At 34.9% G+C, this 20,435-nt stretch overlaps 1 protein-coding gene across 8 annotated transcripts in view; it reads left to right on the top strand.

Moving 5' to 3' along the window:
- Positions 1–20,435, top strand: part of Itpr2 (inositol 1,4,5-trisphosphate receptor type 2) — a 484,436-nt gene that overhangs the window by 237,038 nt on the left and 226,963 nt on the right. For all 8 annotated transcript variants that reach the window (XM_048787344.1, XM_048787341.1, XM_048787343.1 and 5 more), the window contains 2 exons: positions 8,880–9,008; positions 10,906–11,026. In XM_048787344.1, coding sequence (XP_048643301.1) covers positions 8,880–9,008; positions 10,906–11,026 — 250 coding nt within the window. The remainder of the gene's footprint in view (positions 1–8,879; positions 9,009–10,905; positions 11,027–20,435) is intronic.

The raw sequence follows: 20,435 nt of genomic DNA, 5'->3' as shown, positions 1-20,435 counted from the left end.
ATTTAATTTTCTTTTGTTTCTTAAGTTGAATGAACCATTGATAAGCCTCATTTTAAAGCCTCCCCCCCCCCCCAGCCCTTTTTTTAGTATGGTCTCATTAGCTAGCATTGCAGGGAAGTGAAAAAGTATATTCTATAGATTTTATTATTTGAGTAGCACCTTTTCTCCAATTGTAATTCTATTCATCTCTTTAACTTTCATGCTGAATTATAATGATGGTGTCCACCTGGGTTGAAGAGCTGATTTGCCTGTTCTTTTTTTTTTTTTTTTGATACCAGGGATTGAATCCAGGGGCACGCAACCAATGAGCTACATTCCCCAGTCCATTTTAAAATTTATTTTCTATTTTTTATTCTGAGACAGGGTCTCACTGAGTTGCTGAATGTTTACCTGTTCTTGATGATTGGTTGATTGTTCCCTGTCTGGCATCATATTTTCTGCTCTTCAAATTCTTTGCAGTATTTATTATGAACAATAATATTTGTTATTTCTTCAAATACTTCTTCCCTTGGGCCCCAAGATGAGTTCTATCCTCTTTGCCTTCCAACTCACTAACTGCTTCTCAGTCTCTGGGCTCTTTCCTCTGCATCTTTCCAGCTTCCAAATATTGGGATGTGCCAGGTTCACACCTTGAACTTGTTCCGTTCTCTGACTATAGTCACTTCTTGCTGATCTCATCTCTTCTCTTAACTTTAATACTGGGTTGATTGAAGCCTAGACTTTTCCCCTGATGTCCAATCTTACATATCTGTCTACATGACATATCCATTTGGCTATCTGACCTCAAACTCTTTATTCATTCCTATGCCCTGCTGTAAAACAATCCCTTTCTAAATCTTCAGCATTGTAGTAAATAGAAGTTTCATTCTCATTCTAGGTATAGGAAAAAATCTTAATGTCATCTGTAAACCATTTTTTTTTCTTATACCTTAAATCCAACCCTTCAGCAAGTTCTGGTATTAAAATGTCCCAAATTTGACTACTTTTGAACACTTGGATCATGATCACCCTGTTCCAAAGGACCACTGTCTTGTCTGGAGGAGAAAGAGGAAGAAGTGGAGGAGGTGCAGGTCACTGCTCTTCCAGATTCCTTCGGAGACTTTATGTCTTATCCAGAGCAAAACTTCTGCATGATTTGACCTTCACCCTGCTCTCGCTCCATCCCCTGGTTTTGACGTTCTCTTATCCTGTCCCCAGCTAGCTTCCTGTTCCAGCTAGTGTCCTCCTTGCTGCTTTTCCCAACATGCTCCCATCTCAGCACCTTTTCCTGTATGCTTGACCCCTCAGTTATCCTCATGACTTCTTCCTTCTCTTCTTGCAGGCCCCTCCCCATAAGGCACCCTTTTAGAGGGCCCTTCTCTGAACACCTACTATCCTCCCTACACTTGCTCCATTTTTCTCAATACAGTTTACCACCATCTGACATTTCTTTATGTATTTGTTTCTATTTCAGGAGAAACAAATGAAAGACAGGGATTTTGTCTGTTTCATTTAGTCCTCACCTAGAACAATGCCTCACAATAGTAGATATTCAGTAACTATGTATAGAATAAATTAATAATGTCACCTGAAGTTAAGTTGACTTATAAAGTGGATTTAGAAACAAAGTAAGAATAGTCTTAATACAGAATTAACTAGGCATGTCAGTCAAATGAAATAAATAGCCAGAAACATCCCTTTATATGTGTAAGATCTTAATGTATAATAAAACACTACTCACTAATGAGAAAGGATTGGTTATTTCTAGGGATCAGCAAACTTTTTCTGTAAAGAGCATATAATGAATACTTCAGTTTTGTAGGCCACTATTATAACTATTATAGCAATTATTACAGGGTAAGAAGCCACATACAATACGTAATTGAGTGGATATGGCCATATTTGACCCATTGCCTATTCTTAGATAATTAAATTAATAATATAAACTCCATTAAAGTAGTGATTTTTGTATATTCTGTTCACTGATGGGATTCTAAGTATGTAGAACATTCTTGGCATGGAACAGGCACTCAACAAAATTGTTGATTTAAATTAAATCAAAATGATTTTTGAGGACACTGGTTATTTGAGGTGAAATGAACTTACATAATATGGTAACAATAAGAAAAATGGATTTTTAGGTGGACAAATGGAAACTAAAAATGAGTGGAAATGTAGATGAATATATTTGGACGAGAAAGTTCTTTTTAAGCATAAAAGCAATGAATGAAATTCGCTAAGGAATATTCTAGACATTTCACTGTTTGAAGATTTAATAGTTACTTAGGCACTTAAAAACTTTCCAAGTAAAAATTTCAGAAAACCATCAAAATGGAAAAAATTACTATATACTTTTAAAAGTGTAGTAAAGAACTTACATATGTTATTAAGGAAAGCACTAACAGTCTAATAAAACAATGGGAAAAACCAAGCATTTTTTATTCATTTTTTTTTTGGCATTTAGGATTTATAGAAAGAGTAAATATAAGTAGTTAATAGACCTCTGAAAAATGTCCAACTATTAATAATTTTAAAAAATACAAAGGTAAATAAGATCCAATTTCCAACCATCCTAACTGCAAGAGTAAAAAGATAATATTGGTAATGGTTCAGGATGCGCATTTATATACCCTTTTGATTAGATGAGAATATAATTTTATGCAGTCTTTCTGCATAAAGTTATATGATATAAATAATGGTATATTTATATTATTTTATTTATATAAAGAAATATTATATAATTCTAAATATATCACGAAATTTAACTTCCAAGAATCTGCCCTTGGGAAATAATTTAAAAACACCATCAAGGATTTATAGTCAGAAAAGTTCAACTTAATTTTATACTATTATAAAGCAGCAAATAATTTAAGTACTGAACTTAGAAAAATGATTAAATAAATTCTGACATCTATATGATAGATGTTGAGTCAACGAGACTGTTTGAGAGCTTTTAATGTGAGAAATGCTAATTGATGAAGTGTTGTATAAAAAGGAAGATATAAAACTGATTCCAGAAGAATCTCAGTTATGTAAAATATATATGGCAGAGGAAAAGTATAACAAAATAAATTTTCAATATTAGCAATAGTTTTATCTAAATTATAGGATTTTGGATAATTTTGTTTTCCTTTTTATTTCTCTTTAGTTTTCAGAGTTCCTGTGATTAATAATTTTTTTTCTGTAATAAATTTAGAATCTAAGAGAACCAATTTGGTGAATGAACATGTGATTCTCGTACAAAGGTGATACAGAAAGCAAACACTTGGGAAAGTTTTGGCCTCACAAGCAAAGGAATGTAAATTAAAATAAATATGAGATATTACCTCAGATATTTAGAGGAACATTTTTGTTCTCCTTGAGGAATAATAAAATGATCCTTGGGATTTATTTTCTCAGTGATCAAAGGTGTGCTACCGGCTCTAGTGCATTCTTGCCCTGTACAAGAGCCGCTTGCCATGTGTGGTTATCTCAAGTTAAATTTTAATCAGAATCAATTAACTGCAATTTAAAGTCAATTCCTCAATTGCACCAGCAATATTTAAGTATTCAGTAAGCATGTGCATCTATGGGCTTCTAAATTGGGCATCATAGACACAGTTTTATTGGACAGTGCTGCTCTAGCATCTGGTAATTTATTTAGCATAGCCTGTCATCTTTGGGAGGGTACCAATTACTTTTAGAGCAGAAGAGAGGAGGGACATCGTATATGATAATGGAGAAATTCAGACACTTGATAAAATTTTTCATCAAATAGAATACCTACTAAGTGCAGAAGTGCTGTGTGTGTAGTGGTAAGCACGACAGATTGGTTCCTGGCATCCAAGCATGTGAATTCTAATTGTGGAGACAGTTTGTTAATTGCTTTTGCCCCAGAAATCTCCACGGTTGCTTCCTCTTTCAGTTCTTCATTAAAATTAGATGTTATGTAAGAAATGTAAATAAATTGTAATCCTCAACATAATCACCCCTCCTCTATACCATTTGCCTCTCTCTATTTTCTCTATAGTCTGTTTTTTTTTCTTGATTTTTTTTTTTACCACTTCACACGTTCTGTATTTATTAATTTGTCTGCGGAGTGCCTTTCTTGATTGAAATAAGGTCTCTAGTAGACGACGGACTTTATTTTGTTTAATCAGATATTCGAATTCCTAATCCAATGTTTAGCTTGAATTTAAAAATTCAAGAAGCTGTATGATACGTCATGAATTTCGACAAATATACAATAAAATTCATCTGGAAATAAAAGAGGACAAATATTTCAAAAGGTGTATTTTGTTTTCCTGGGAAAGGTAATGATGGTGGATACCTTTTTTCAAGCTGGAAAACACATTACAAACTGAGAATCTTTTATTTTTATGCAGTTGGATTAAGATATTTTGAAAATCCTTGGTGTATATAAAAATTTAGAGAGAGATTTAAGTAATTAGTGACATATTGTAAGACCAACCTGAAGCCACCTAAGAAGGAGGCAAGAAATTACTATTCAATAAATGTTTGGAGGGCAGGTGAGTTTCAGTATGGGGAAAAAAATAAGCATTTTCTGCACGTTAGATTACCTACAGCAGCAAAATGCAGATAAAGAGTTTAAAAACTAGAATAAAAATGTATAGACTATAATTTTTTTTGAAGAAGGGAGGTTTTGTGTTCTTTATGTTAAATAAATAGGTCTGATCAAAATAAGTAGTAGGGCTTGAATGTTAAAAATTAGTTTACACAGTGAAACAGAAGGATGTAAATATTCTAAGAGTCAGAGTGCACAATCTGAAAAGAGCTTATAAAAGGTCTATTAAACTGATATATAATGTACAGTCATTATCCAGGTTGTTGGAAAGTGGTTTCCAGGGCTTGAGTTTCTTGTACAGGACAGAAAACAGAAATGAAATGATGACATAAAAGTACCCAGCCTTGTTAACAATGTATGAAATACAAAATGAAATAACTTTTAGGTATCATTAAATTGAAAAAATAATTATTATAATATGTAGGCGTAGCAGTCTGTTCAGTAGGAAACAAATGGCGTACTGGGAGAGGTGTGGGTAGGGCTGAAGGAACCAGGAACTGGGAACAAGACAAAGCTGGTACTGCCTAGGGGCCTGAAGGGGCAGTGGGCAGCACAGTGTTCCTGTCAGGGGGCAGTTTGCAGACATGCAAGATGGGCTCCAGTTGGAGGTGGGTCCCCAGAACATGGAAGTCTCAGAAGGGAAAGGGAAACGTGGGCATGGGAGCAGAGGTGGGTAGGTACCTGACCTCTTTCTCTTCCACTCTGTGATCTCCCGACAGTGCCCTGCAGTAATGAAACCCAACCAGAACCTGAAAGCTAGAGCTAGTGATGGTAATGTAGGGACATCCTATGTACCCATGATTGTTGATAGCATCGTAAATTTATTTAGAGGATCATCCCAACAAGTAGTATAAAACTGTCTACTCACGCTCATTTGACTCGTTCTTGGGTGAAATATACCCAAAAATCTGAAAGTAAAATTGGTAATCTCGCATAATTCTTTGTGATAGCCTAAATAAATAAAAACGAATAAATAAAAAAAAATAAAAGAAATCACATAAAAGACTAGCAAGAAGGAAATAACTAAGAAAATGATTTGTAATTTTTGGTAATATATACCTCAGCCCATTCCAAAAATAGATTAAAGCATGAGAATACATTAAAATGATGGAATAAATATAGCCTTTTAAAACAAGTTTTTAGGTAATGACAGTACATAGAAATGTTTTATAGGAAATAATGTTATGTCATTAATACATGAAAGCGATTGAAACTTGAGAAAACATGTAAAACACATAAAAGATAATTTAATGTGATATAATTGTATTTGAGTCATTTCTGATCTTTGTTGTAAAGAGGTAATAAAAATCAGTAATAGAGAGGACAAGGAAATATTACACTATTTATTAGCTTCATTTCCCCTGAAAATTTCTTAAAAGATTTTAATAAGAAAAGTAGTTTCCTGGGGTTGGGGCTATGGCTCAGCAGTAGTGCACGTGCCTGGCATGTGTGAGGCACTGGTTTCGATTCTCAGCACCGAATATAAAATAAATAAATAAAGGTCGAACAACAACTAAAAAATAAATAAATAAAAGAAAAGTAGCTTCCTACATTTCTTGGCTATTAATGATAATAAAGTATGGGATGCCATTCATATGAGGCAGAAAAAAAATAGCTTGAAAAGAGAATAGGTTTTGCACCATTTTGTAAACATAAGAGTTTTTACTATTCAAGATTTTGAATAAAGACTTTTATCTAGAAATAGATAACTTTTATTACTCTATTGATTGAAAGGGAAATTTCTGGGTGGTGCTTTGGCAAATTTCCAGTTTCAAGTAATGCAGTGTGATAACTCTCATAACTCCAGAGAGCTCTACATGATTGCATGTTGTATCATGAATGAAGAAGGTCACTCTTGCTGGTTGTGCCAGAATTGGTCTGCTACAAATTCAACATTAAGACAGTTTTATCCTCCATATCAGAAAAGTTCAATGTAAAAGCCAGTACTAGAAAGGTACCAACAGAACTAAATCCTAATTCATATCCATCTTGGGAAAATCAATTTTATATCAGTTCTGAGACCACATGAAATGTTAATTCCAGGTTAGAGTGGCTCACAAAGATAGCCTAGCTCAAAGTTAATGAACAAAACAAAAAATAAGAGTCGTTAGTTATTTTTTTTAATTAGTTTATTGATTCATTTCACAAACATTTAAAAGTCCCCTCTTATACACAGTTTCACTTTCTGCAGTTTCAGTTATCTGAGGGTGACAGAAATTTGAACGTATTAAATGAGCAATTCCAGAAACAAACAATTCGTAAGTTTTAAATTGCATGCTGTTCTTAGTAGCTTGATGAAATCTCACGCATCTTATGTCATCCGTCATCCCATGCCCTCTGGCCCAGGATGTGAATTGTCCCTTTGTCCAGCCTATCCATGGCATATATGCTACCTACCTGCTAGTCACTTAGTAGACCCCTTGATTATTAGATCCACTGTAGCAGTGTTGTGGTGCTTATGTTCAAGTGACGTTCATTTTACTTAATCTTGACCCCAACACACAAGAGTAGTGAGTGATGCTGGCAATTCACATATGTCAAAGAGAATTTAGAAAGTATTTAAGTGAAAAGGTGAAAATAAAATGAGATTGTGGGGGAAGAGAGAGACCACATTCACATAATTTTCATTCCAATATATTGTTGTAATTGGTTCATTTTATTATGTTGTTGTTAATCTCTTCGTGTACCTAATTTTCCACTTAAACTTCATTGTAGGTATGCATGTATAAGAAAAAAATATGTATATTTGGGGTTTGGTAGATGAACCATGGTACATGGTTTCAAGCATCTACCAGGGGTCTTAGAATATATCTCTGTGGATAAGGGGGACTACTGTATTGAACATCTTGTATGTGCCAGACACTATGTTATATACTGGGACAAGAGCTGGATTACATAACTTGGCATCATTTATTTCCTTTAATTGTACTGTTCCCTACTATAACCCTATGATGTTAGTTGTACTGAAAATCCTTTAGTTCTAAAAACATCAGATAGGTGCCATTTAATAGAGGGGAAAAAATGAGATGGAGAAGGGCTTAGATGCAAACTTGTCCTCTTTCTTCTCCCCCATTCAGTAATTGCTAGCTTTAGCACTTCTGTTTTCTAAACTGAAAACATTGGAACACATGGTTTGAGAAAGGAATTTTTCTCTTTTATGAATTTGTATGAAGAGTTTTAAAGCAATATCAAATGAAATTACATTTACTTATTCTTTTACTTAAGCACCTTATTGAAAAGACAAAAGTCACATAAAAATTTGGGTTGCCTAAGAACATCTGGAACATATGGCCACCATATTTACCCACTACAATTTGTCAACATTTAAATTTTATTTCCCTCTCTGTTTTTCAGTCTCTTCTCACACCCTCTGTTCTCCTCCTTCTCCTTTTTATCTCCATGTTTCCTGTGTGCTTTTTATGTGTTTTTTTTTTTTAAATCATACATCTTAGCATTTGCAATTTCTCCACCCTGAGACACTTTGAAATTTATAGTTTGGCAAACTGGCCAGTTTGTGCCTCATTTAATCAAATGTAAAGAACAGAGCAGGAAGCAGGGCTGTTTTTTTTTTTAATATATTTTAGTTGTTGATGGACCTTTATTTTATTCATTTATTTATATGTGGTGCTGAGAATCAAACCCACTATCTTACACATGTGAGGCAAGCACTCTACCACTGAGCCACAACCCCAGCTCCAGGGCTATTCCTTTTTGGTCTGTCTGTAGCTCTAGTTTTGTGCCTTCTTGCTTACCCTACTCTGAGAAGAATGCTTACAAAAGTACATTTCCATGCTTCCAAGATCATCTGTAGGTGAGAAAGTCAGAATAGTTGGAAAGGGTGTTGACTTATCTTCTCTGACCTTTCTGGTCTCCCCCCCAGATATTTTCTTTGTCCAGTTTGGGTAAAGTGCATGCAGACACACAACACCATTGATTATGTCTACCACTTTCTTATACTTAAGACTATTTCTTCTTTGGCTTCTTCATGTTGAATGGGAGGAAAAGTGTTTTCCAGGAGAACCAAGCTTGGGGACTAGGGGACAGGTTGGTGTGCAAGGGAATGGAGAAGCCAAAAAAATCAAGAATAAGCAGCTTGGAGTCTGTGAAGGAATTCTGATCCCTGGCTGAGATGAGTCAAACTTGAAGGAGAAGCTACTGCAAAATGATACAATTTTAATGGATTGGGGGCAGAAATGTTTCTAATCAAAGCAACTTTAAAAAGGATAAAGATTATTATGGAGAGCTATTTCAGGACAATTTTTTAGAAGATTCCTGTATTGAGTTATGATGCAAAGATGGGATGAAGCACACTGAGTTGTTTTGCTCTTCTCTCCAGGTCTGCAACAGCACCACAGACAGGAAGCACGCAGACGTCTTCCTGGAGAAGTGCATCACGGAGTCAGTCATGAGCATCGTGAGTGGCTTCTTCAGCTCTCCTTTCTCAGACAACAGTACCAGCCTCCAGGTAACTGAACCAAGAGCAGAAGCATTGTTGCAAGGAATTTATATTCTTGGAGTAGGAAAAATCTACAGTCTGGTTCAGAAGTTGTTCTCTACATTTCTTTTCTTTTCTTTTTTTTTGTACTGGGATTGAACCCAGGGGAACTTGAACACTGAGCCTCTTTCCCAGCCCTTTCTTATATTTTATTTCTATACAGGGTCTTGCTGAGTTGCTCAGGGACTCACTAAGTTGCTAATATTGGCTTTGAACTCGTGATCCTCTTGCCTCATCCTCCCAAGCTGCTGGGATTACAGGGATGTGCCACTGTGCCCAGCTGTTTTCTGAAAAGCATTCTTCTTTCGAATTATTCCTATTTCTGAACCAAACTTTATTTTAAATAAAGAGACCCTATCTTGAAATTGTGTTATTTTTCCTTACTCTGTAAGCAGGTTGACATCTTTCACATCTATATGTTGACTACACGCCAAGTGTTGAAATGATGACATAGTTCTTTAAATGGATAGGCATTTTAATCCAATAGTTTTACTTTGGACATTTATCCTAAAGAATTAGTGTAGGTTTATATATTAAAATTTTCATCCAGGTATTTATAATATTTAAAATTTGATATCAACCTTAAATGTCCACAAAGGGAATAGCTAAATAGATTGTGGTGTATCTGTAGAGTATCTTATTATGTTGCAATTAAAAGTCATGTTTTAAAGGGAACGTTGATTGGTAAGGAAAATGTTTATGAAGTAATAATAGGTCACAAAATTTGTGTTATAATATCATTCTATACTATAGTTTGTGTGAAGAATACATATGCATATACACATAGAGAAACTCAGGAAGTAAATACTGCTGACTCTCTCTGTAGCTGCTAGTTTCACATCTGAGGATTCAACCAACCTTGGATCAAAAATATTTGAAAAAAAATTGCATCTGGACCAAACAAATGCAGACTTTATTTGTCATTATTTCCTAAACAATACAGTGCAAAACCATTGATATAGCCTATATATTATATTAGGTATTAGAAGTAATACAGAGATATTTAAAGTATATGGGGGGGATATGCAGAGGTTGTATGCAAATATTACACAATTTCATATAAAAGCCTTGAATATCTGTGGATTTTGGTATCTGTGAAGGGTCCTGGAACCACTCCCCCTTCAAATATAAGGATGACTCTATCTTTAAAATATCGTTACTGATTATCTCCACATTGAAAGATTATTGACTATTTTTATTCCCATGGTTCCCAAATACTCTCCAGTGACTATATATAACTCTTATAAAAATATCATTTCAATTGTATTTTCTTTAGGGAAAAATTTTAAACAATTGTGTAGAGATATAAGAAATTGTTTTATTTGTTTATTTTTTAGTTGTAGATGGACACAATACCTTTAGTTTATTTATTTAAATTTGTGTGTTGTGGAGGATTAAACCTAGTGCCTCATGTGTGCCAGGCAAGTGCTCTACCACTGAGCCACGACCTCAACCCCATGAAGTTGTTTTTGAAGTTCAAAGCGGCTGTCCTCTCTATTTGCCCATCATATGAAATCCCACCAGCCAACCAAACCCAAAACACTTTTGTATTTGTACTTGGGAATACAAAAGAGATTTATAAAAACTGCTTAGGTTCATGTCATTGGCTTAAGAAGTGGCATATTTTCTGATTAAGAATATAGTTAAAATGCAAATGACTGATTTTCTATAGTGTCTGGTACAGTGCGGATTATGAAGTGGGTATAGAATAATGTTGGCTGAATGAGATATATAGTAAATAACACTGAAAGTTGAAAAAATGTATTGCATTTTATTTTGATAAACCTTTCTGATAATGTGTAGATCCCACATCAGGCATGTTAGTGGCTTATTGGCACAACTTGCCTTGTTTTTTTTTTGTTTTCAGACACACCAGCCAGTTTTTATTCAGCTGCTGCAGTCTGCCTTCAGAATTTACAATTGCACCTGGCCAAACCCCGCACAGAAAGCCTCAGTGGAATCCTGTATCAGGACTTTGGCAGAAGTGGGTAAGTTCATGGTATGCAGTTTGACTTAGTTATACACCTCTTGACAAAACTAGACTTTTGGCTAGTAGGCAATAGAACCAAGTTTCCAATTTACAATTTAGTAAGAAAACAGGTATGATTTCTGTATAGTCGAAGAGCAATGATCAGAAAATGATTCTGAACATCACAGGCTTTTTGAGAGGGGGAATGTATTTTTATTTCTAAATTTAAATGTAATAGTATTGTATTTGACACTTAAAGTATAACTCAATAAAATTTTAAAGTCATGGTTTTAGTTGTTATCTCACATTTCATTGTAGAGTGGGTCTTGTCTATTAATAAACTGACTTACTGAGACTTTGATACAGCAGTAGGATGTTCTGAGTGTTTTTTAGTGTTCTAATTTTGTTTGGAATCCATAAGTATTTCTTGAGAACCTATTAGATGTTGAAAGATTCAGAAATTACAAATGAAGTGGGAGGCAAGGGGATCATAACATTAGAAAAAGAGTTTCTTACAGATCCCTGTGTGAGTGTGTGTGTGTGTGTGTGTGTGTGTGTGTGTGTGTGTGTATAGGCTGGTTAATGAAGGGTGGAGGGCAGGAGGGAGGAGAACTATAGACGTGGCTGAAATGAAAAAAAGGAAAACAAAGAGGGGCTTGCTCATTCTTTGGTGGTTCTGTGGGTGTTGGGGAGGGCAGTTTGTAGGGTTTCATTGTCTTTGTCACTGTGACTGTTAACATTTCCTGAGCACTTGCCATGTGCAAAGCTAAGTAACTTACATGCATTCTCTCATTTAGATAGATTAGGTAGGTTCTTTGATTATTTACATTTTACAGTTAAGGAAGCAGGATTATCTAGGTTGTGTAACTTGGCCAGGGTTATTGTATGTATGCAGTAGATATGTGATAAATGATTTAATGAATTATCATTTTAAAGTCTTTCTCCCATTTGCAATCTGAACTAAACAATTTTATATTAACAAAATTTAAGGATGGCACCAATTTTAACGTGAATAATTTAAAAAAGCAGTTCTAACCAAGGAACATCAAATGAAAATTACTAAAACTAATAGACTAGTATTACAATTCACTAAGATAATTAATTACAGATAAGTATTATACTTTAATGGATTTTCTGTATACCAAAAACACATAATATAAAAAATATTCACAATAGCCACAATATTGTGAATTCACAATAGCAATGAAAATATTAAATAATTAAGGGTAAACTTATAAATACAAGAGAACAAAATTAAAATATCATATTGAGGGATATAAATTTTTTTATAAATGGAAAGCTATACAATTTCTGGATTGGAAAATTCGATTGGTAAAGATGCCAGCTTTCTTGAAATAAGCTTGTAACTCCAGTAGTTCCACACTTGGAACCCTCCTTTGCACACAGAGCCCACGTGGGCCCAGATACCCCTCAGGGAAGCTGTCCTCCTGGGCCTGGCCTCCGACACCCTCCTGTGGAGGTGCCCTGCTCGCCATCTTGGCTCCAGCAGTCCAGGCCATGCGCTTGCTATGTGAGCTGTCTTCTTCACCTTTCTGGGTCTCTGGTTCTCTGCCCTGTCCTGTGCCTTTACATGCATACCCTCTTTACCTCCCTGAGCCAGGCCGTCCCCCAGTGTGGATGCCATCCTTGCAGACCTTCCACTTCTTTTTGGGCTCCAGGGCTCTGGATCACCATACTTCCTTCAGACTTTTTGTTTTTCTGCTCTGTACCTCCTAAATTTTTTATAACTGAATGGTTCAGAAAAAGAAGGGAAAAGAAGGAAGAGGAGGCCACAATTGTATTACATCAAAAATAAAAAACGACAACAAAACTACCTATTTTTTATTACTAAAAAGATTGCAAAGTGCCTATAGGGTCATATGAGTAAAATATTAACACAGGTTACCTCTAAGTGGTGGAGTGATAGGGAAATGTGGTTCTCTTGTTCACACTTTTACATAATTTCTGAGTTCCTAATCATATATTACTTTTCAAGTTATAATAAAATAGAAGTAAAGGGATTTTCATCTGGACCAACTCTGTTAGGACACATATTAACCACTCCAAGATAATATATGATGGTGTTGATTTTTGCATAGGAATATGTTATCTTATCTGCCAACTAGTATTTATTTCTTTCCATTTTTTAAAATATTTTTTTTAGTTGTAGATGGACACAATATCTTTATTTTTATTTATTTATTTTTATGTGTGCTGAGGATTGAACCCAGGGCCTTTTGCATGCAAGGCAAGCGCTCTACCACTGAGCTACAACCCCAGCCCTCTTTCTTTTCCATTTTAAGGCCTTATCTCCCTGTTTTCTTATCTTCCTTCTTTCTCTTCCTCTTTCCCCCTTTCTCTTCTTCTCCTCTTCCCTCACTGTTTATCAGATACATCCAAGCAATGCTGGTCAGCTCACACAGGGCATAGAGAGCATGCTGTTCACTTAGGAATACAGAGACAGGAACTTTGCTGCAAGTGCGACTCCATGCTGTGCTTGTTGCCTGGATTCCAGGCTTAGTGGTGGGTGTACTGTGGTCAGATCAGTTCTTATATAGCAGGATAGCAGGGTTTGGGGGCTTAAATAATCACTGAGACTATATTAATCCAAATATATAGTTTATTTCTAAGTTATAAGATTCATTTTCTATTCTGGCCACAATCTTAGGATTTAACAGAAAAAAAACAGTTCCTTTCTGTATGCTATAAAAGCAGGTAGGATAAGAAATCTAAAAGATAATGATGTATAAATCTGTTGATCAAGATGGATTTGATGACTGATATTTCATGTGACAACCTGTCTTATCTTGCAAGGAGACATGCTTTCTGCCTCTTTCCTGTTGTTCCTGTCCATCAGCACAGTTGCTGAGCTCTGGAAATTCTGTTCTTCCTCTGCATTCATCCCTCCGCTTCCATTCGTTCTATGGAGGCTTTGTTTAGCCCCTATTACTTTCTTTTTGAACCAACGTTTTCCCCTTCTTTCCTCACTTTTAAAATCTGTTACCAGAATAATCATCCTGAACTGAAATCCCCTGAACAAAGTCCCTTACTTTAGCAACATCCTTCATGTAATCTGTATTGACTCCATGATGGACCCGGTGTGGCCTCTGCGTCATAAGCCTACCTTTTCTTTCTGTTCTCCTTGTGCATTGGTCTCCGTAATGCCCTATGTGACAGCGAACTGAAGTCTCTGTGCCGTGCATTCTTCATGCTGCAGCTTTCTCCCATTGCAAGTTTCTTCCAACTTTCTCTTTCTTCCATTTCCACCATGGACACTTCTCAGCATCTTTTCCATGACTCAATTTTTTTTTTTGTTTGAAGTCTTCCATAAAAGCCATTGCTGACCCCCATATCCATTAAATGGACTTTCCCTCATTTGATCATTTACACCTTTTTTTTGTGCTTTTCAATTTATTCCAGCTTATATCATCATAAGTACAAATCTTTTCTCCCTGATTAGATTTTAAGGAGCAAGAAACTATTAAGCAGCTGTCAAAGAGACATTCATAGAAAGCTATGATCTAGGATGAGGGTGAAAGTCAAGTTCTGCCTTGTGACAGGGAGACCCCATGCTTTTTGGTTGCTGGAGGATACCATTCATGGAAGGAGGTAGGACCAAAATGAAATGCAGTCAGACGTGGACATTCATTGTAGGAAAGAGATTTAAAAATCATTTGACCAGTGACTGAAAACATTTGAGATATTTAGACAAAGAAGAGGACTCTGAGGGGGAACATGATAATTATCCTCAAACACCTGATTCTTGAACAGGTTCTTACAGATAGGGTCATAATCAATATGTGGCAGCTGCAAGAAGTGGATTTCAGCCCTATTTTTTAAAAATAACTGTTTTACAATTAGTGCTCTGATTCTTCCCTTTTGTTCACCTCCATTAAGCATGAGAACAGTTTCTACTGGTTCCACTTCCAAAATATATCTCTTTTCTTTCTCTGTTAGGCACCCTTGTTCAGATCCACTATTATTGGACATGGAGTACGGAGGAGTCTCCTTACTGAATTCCCCACTTCTTCCCCCACCGTATTGCAATCCATTCCCTCTGCATAGCAGTTTAATGATCTTGAAATGTAATTCAGATCCTATCAGTCACCTACTAAAACTTCTTGCTGCATTTGAAAATTTGTGTTCCTTACCAGAGCTTATCAAGGTCCCTCGACTGAACTTCATCTAGTCCTACCTTTCTTCACCAACCCCTGCCTGATCTCTGCTCCATGCAGCCTGGCCTTTTCTTTCTTTTATTTTTACCATAATTGAAACAGTAGATATTTTATGGCCTTTTCTAACCAGGCTTTTCTTAACTCAGGGCATTTGCATGTGCTGTTCCTGCTGTTTGAGTCCTCTTCCCCACGTTGCAACTTGCTTGTTTCCTCTTGTCAATCAGGTCTCATCTCTGAAGCTAAGTGCTCAGTGAAGTGTCCCAGAAAAATCCACATTCAGTGTCTCAGTTTCTTCTCACCTTTATCATATTATATGATTTTATTTTCCTCCTAATATGTTTCACTATTTGAAAGACTCTTTTTTGTTTGTTGCTTCTGTACTGTCTGCTTCACCCATTAGAATATAGACTACGAAAACAGGGATTTGGTTCTGGTGTTAAGTAGATAATAAGTATTTGTTGATTAACAATAATCTGTGGGATGAGTATTTTACAGGTAATGGAATTTAGGCTCATAAAGTTAAGTAACTTGCCCAATTAAGAAGCTGACTTGGGTTTGAAATCCAAGTTTCTCTGAGTATGCAGTCTGTGCCATATCAGTTACCCCATAAATCCTATTTTGTGGAAGTTCTAGGATATAAACTAGAACCATCATGATTTGGTTTTCTGGTATCAAAGGTAAAATTCTGACAAGTTTAGTTTAAAGATTCAATTGATTTTTTTTGTGTGATTCTAGAATCAAGCAGCATCTTATTCTATAATAGAATACATTTTCCCAACAAGCTGAGTAAAGGTGGAGGCTTTATAGATAGAAAAGTGCTGAGGAAAGCAGAAACAGGGAACAAGAAACAGATTGGTTGTTTCAAAGTTACTTTCCTTAAAGTTAAACAGGGACCCTTTTGATTGGTTGCTGTGATCTCCCATATTTCTTGGGAAAAGGGCCCATTTTGGAATTTAGTTTGATTATGTGGCAGCTAGCATGAATGACTCCATTCTGATTACTGGTTTTCTAAGACCCAGCAGGAGTTCAGTCCAAAACAGTGGTCTCCTGTAAACTTTGCTTCATAAAAACTTCTGTCTAAAGTTTTTACAACTCAGAACATAGTCAGTTTTGCATTTCAGCAACTCTTTAAAAATATATTTAGGCACTGATATTTAACACGATTAAAATATGTATGCATTTATAGTATTAAAGAGAACAATGTCTATGTATTCAAAACATGACAAAGTCAAGAGGGTACTTTGTGTCTATAAAGCAAATTTTCAGTGCATTTACAAATTGGTAAGCACATTTCTGCAAATGCAAATATTGATACATTTACATAACACTATGATTTGTAAAGTGCTCTTAAGTATATTAGCTCAACTCATCTATCATTATCAAAAGTACTTCCTCATTTGTACATCAAATACAAAAGGTAGTGAAAAATCAGCAAAAGCAATCACAAACTTAGCACTTGCTTTGTTGAGAGCGGCCAGCACTTGATGAACATTGGACAGTCTGGTAAACTCTGTAATGTGGACATAATTCTTAGCCCCATTTTATAGATGAGGAAATGAGGTGAGCAAAGTTAGACTACTTGCTTAAGATCATACAGGTAGGAAAGGAGAGAGCTGAGATCTGAACCCCTTTTGGACTGACATGCTAATAGGCATTTGTGATGCTCTATCACAAACCAATTTAAATGAACATGTTACCTGTTTTACACTTGTAAGTTATAAGATATAGACCAAGATGGTAAATTAAGCTATAATTGAAACAAATACATAGCATTTTTCAAAAAACATAATATGGTTTTAAAATTGTAGGCAAAACCATGTATTTACCATGTTAGGTTTTTCTCATAAAATTTTCCAAACTTTTAAAGACGTTTATGAATGATGTGTAGCTGTAGAAATTTTTATTGATAATTACCTCCATTGTTAGACTTTCTTCTGAGTTATATAGAATTTGAAACTAGCAAGGAGAAACAAGTTCTTAAATTATAATAAATACAAACACCCAGATAGTCATTTCATGCAGGTCCTGAACACATTGTTAAGGTAGGGACATCTTTATCATTTTCTACCCTCAATCCTATAGATTAAGGCCAGTTATGGGAGCAAGTAGGGATGGAGACCTTGGCAATACATGCACACATGGTGTTCACTGAGATTTGACAAATATTAAGCCCATGTGAATTTTTAAATGTGCTTGGTCAGTTGCCATTCCTCAGTTTACTTATTCAGATGAAACAGCAGCACATGGTAGAAGTGCTTTGAGAAAAAGTATCCAAAAATCACTGACATATTATTTTATTTAAGAAAGAATTTTGTTCCATGTGCTTCATAATCTTCAAATGATTTGGAAGATTAATGTTGGATTCTTTGTTGGCAACACAATCTATTTTCCAAATGGAAATTCTATAAAATATCTTTTACAAATGGTTTAAATAATGAACATAAATCTTCAAGCCAATATTCCCCCCCAATTTAAACTTGCAAAAAATATTAACCCTTTGAGAAATTCAGTCTCTAATAAGCAAGCCTATTCATTTCAGTGTACTGGGGTCTTAGAGTTGATAAAGAGTTTGACATAAAACACTCCTATGATTCTGTTTTCTATAAGCACCATTATTTATTTTTAAAAAATTAAATCTGAAGAGATTATAATATCTTCACTTATTTATTAATAAGTTTTCACTTTTTATTAATTCGGCTGGTTTATAATGGTTCCTTATTATCTGAAAGGCATTCTTTTAGTTGGAGGAAATGCACTCTGTTGCGCCCTATTTCCTGCTCTTGGCAAAGTCCCAGTGCATTGTGGAAATGCCAAACAGGAAATGTGTATTTAATATCTTTAATGTTCTTTACAACATGTAAAGAAATCACAGAAGAAAATTAAGTGCATTAGCTGTTATAAAGTTCTAGAGCCTGACAGAGTGCCCAGAGTACAGTAGGTAGTCTATGAATATTTATGGCATGAATAAAATACAAATAAATGATTGAATATCCCACTCTTGTTGTTGACTACATAATATCCTATTATGTAATTATATTATAATTGATTTTACTTCATTGTTGAATATTTATATTGTTTTCAATCACTTTGCACATGAAAGAGAATAGGGTAAATACCTAGGAGTAGAATTTCTGGATTATTTTAATTTTGATAGATATTACCCTCTATAGCAATTTTTCAGTTAACACCCCCAACAATCTAAGGGGGTGTCTTTATCCTCGATAATACAGCAAGTTAGATTTTTGTCAATCTTAGTGAGAATATGCTTATAGTTTTAATGTGAGTTTCTCTTTTATGAGTAAAAAAGAAAACCCTTCCACACAAGTGAATCACTAGTATTTCCTTTCTTGTGACCTGTCACTTCTTGTGCTTTGATTATTTTTCTAGTGCTTTTTTCTTAATAATTTATATAACCATTTATATATTAGAGAAATGAACTCTGTGACTGTGAGAATTTTTTTTTCTTTTTGTTTTGTACTGGAGATTGATGCCAGGGGGCACTTAACCACTGAGCCACATACCCAGCCCTTTTTATTTTTTATTTTGAAACAGGGTCTCACTAAGTTGCTTAGGCTGATCTCAAACTTCTGATCCTCCTGCCTCAGTCTCCTGAGTATCTGGGATACTCAGGAGGTGTGCACCACTGTGCCCCTCCAACTGTTTCTTAATTTGTCATTTGAATTGTTTTTGGCATGCAGAATTCTCTTTTCTCTTAGTTTTTTTTAAAGGTTTTCTTTCATCTTCAGAGGAGGCTTGATCAATCTGGTTTTTTTTTAATTTTTCATAAAAAATTTTTATGGTTTTGGTTTATCTGTATTTAGGCTGTTGCTGGTTGAAATTTTGAGCTAGTGGGAATACATTTAGTTGCAAGGTATGTGGTGTGGAACAACTTTAATAAATTCAGATAACTAGTCAGGTGTTCCACTGTTAGTTCTTGAGTAAACCATAAAAACGATATACTTTGTTCTGTTTGCAAATTAATTGAAGATCCATCCTACACATTTAATATCTTTTATGTTCTGTCTGTTTAAAAACGCAGTACTTCAGTATGATTTATCCTGGACACTTTGACATGATACAGAAAGGAACATTGCATGTTCCTTGCACACCTCTGTTGTCATTGTTATGGGCCTGTTCAGTGGTCCCTGACAACCAACCTGGTTTTCTAATTAATGCTTACACTTTCTGTTGCCTTCCCCCTACCTGTCAGTTTATCTATCTGAGCATTTTTCCCTTGGCATCTATCACTGCATTGGTCTGGCAGATACCATCAGTAATTCTACCTAATTAAAAAAATTCACATAATATGCAATATTTAATGAATAATAATTAGAAGTGGATTTTGATTACATCTTAAAATCACTGAGAAAACTTGTCACATCCAGAGAATTTTCAGAACCTATAAGCCTAATTAGAAGGTTAGCCTACTAATAAAAATAACTATGAATAAAGATAGCTCATTTTAGACAACTAGCTATATCTAGGCAGGGCTCTAGGAAAGATAAATGCATTAATAATAGTCCATCTTCTCTCCCATTAGTTTTTAAGGGCTCCATATACTTGATCTCTGACAGTGTGCCCTTAACAAGGTGGTATCTCAAGTATGCTCTAACTTAGAAGAGAAATAGAAGTAATTCTTTTTTTTACACATTTTAAACTTTAACATGACCCTTTCTATTAAAGCACACAGTTGGAGCTAAGACTGTAGACCTGAAGAATGGCTGGCTATAATAAATTCATTAGCTCTTTCTTACTACTAATTCCAAGAATATGTCCTAGCTCACATTTCTGCGTACTATATATCCCAGAATTTTTCTAACTTAATGAAAGTAGTCTCAGTTTGGATCATGTTTTTGTTCTGTTTGAAAAATAGTGCTCTAGTTAATTTTAATATTTCTGTAAGTGAGATAGTAAACCAATTCTTTTTTTTTTTTGCTAATTATAATTTTCTTTTCTGCTTAATTTTTTGCTTTAATCTTAAGCAATATATAGAAAACTAAATTACTATTGTCAGTTTTGATTTCAGATTAATACTTATATTATTTTGACAGTGGAGCAGATCTATTTCAGACTGTCTTTAGAAATAGTTGTGCTTTCACCATTGCTTTAAAACATGTTACAACTATCTAAACAACTGACTTTTGTTGAGTCCAATACTCTTTCCATTAATTGCATAGTTGATTTTCTTTTATTGCCTAGGAATTTTGATTTAGTGACTTGTTAGTGTTTCCTTTAAGCATGAGAAAGTAGTAT

The sequence above is a fragment of the Marmota marmota genome, unplaced genomic scaffold (assembly GCF_001458135.2).
Source record: "Marmota marmota marmota unplaced genomic scaffold, marMar, whole genome shotgun sequence".
Taxonomy (NCBI): Eukaryota; Metazoa; Chordata; class Mammalia; order Rodentia; family Sciuridae; genus Marmota; species Marmota marmota.
Note: the sequence above shows the minus strand (reverse complement) of the source record. Positions and strands in the feature narration are given on the sequence as shown.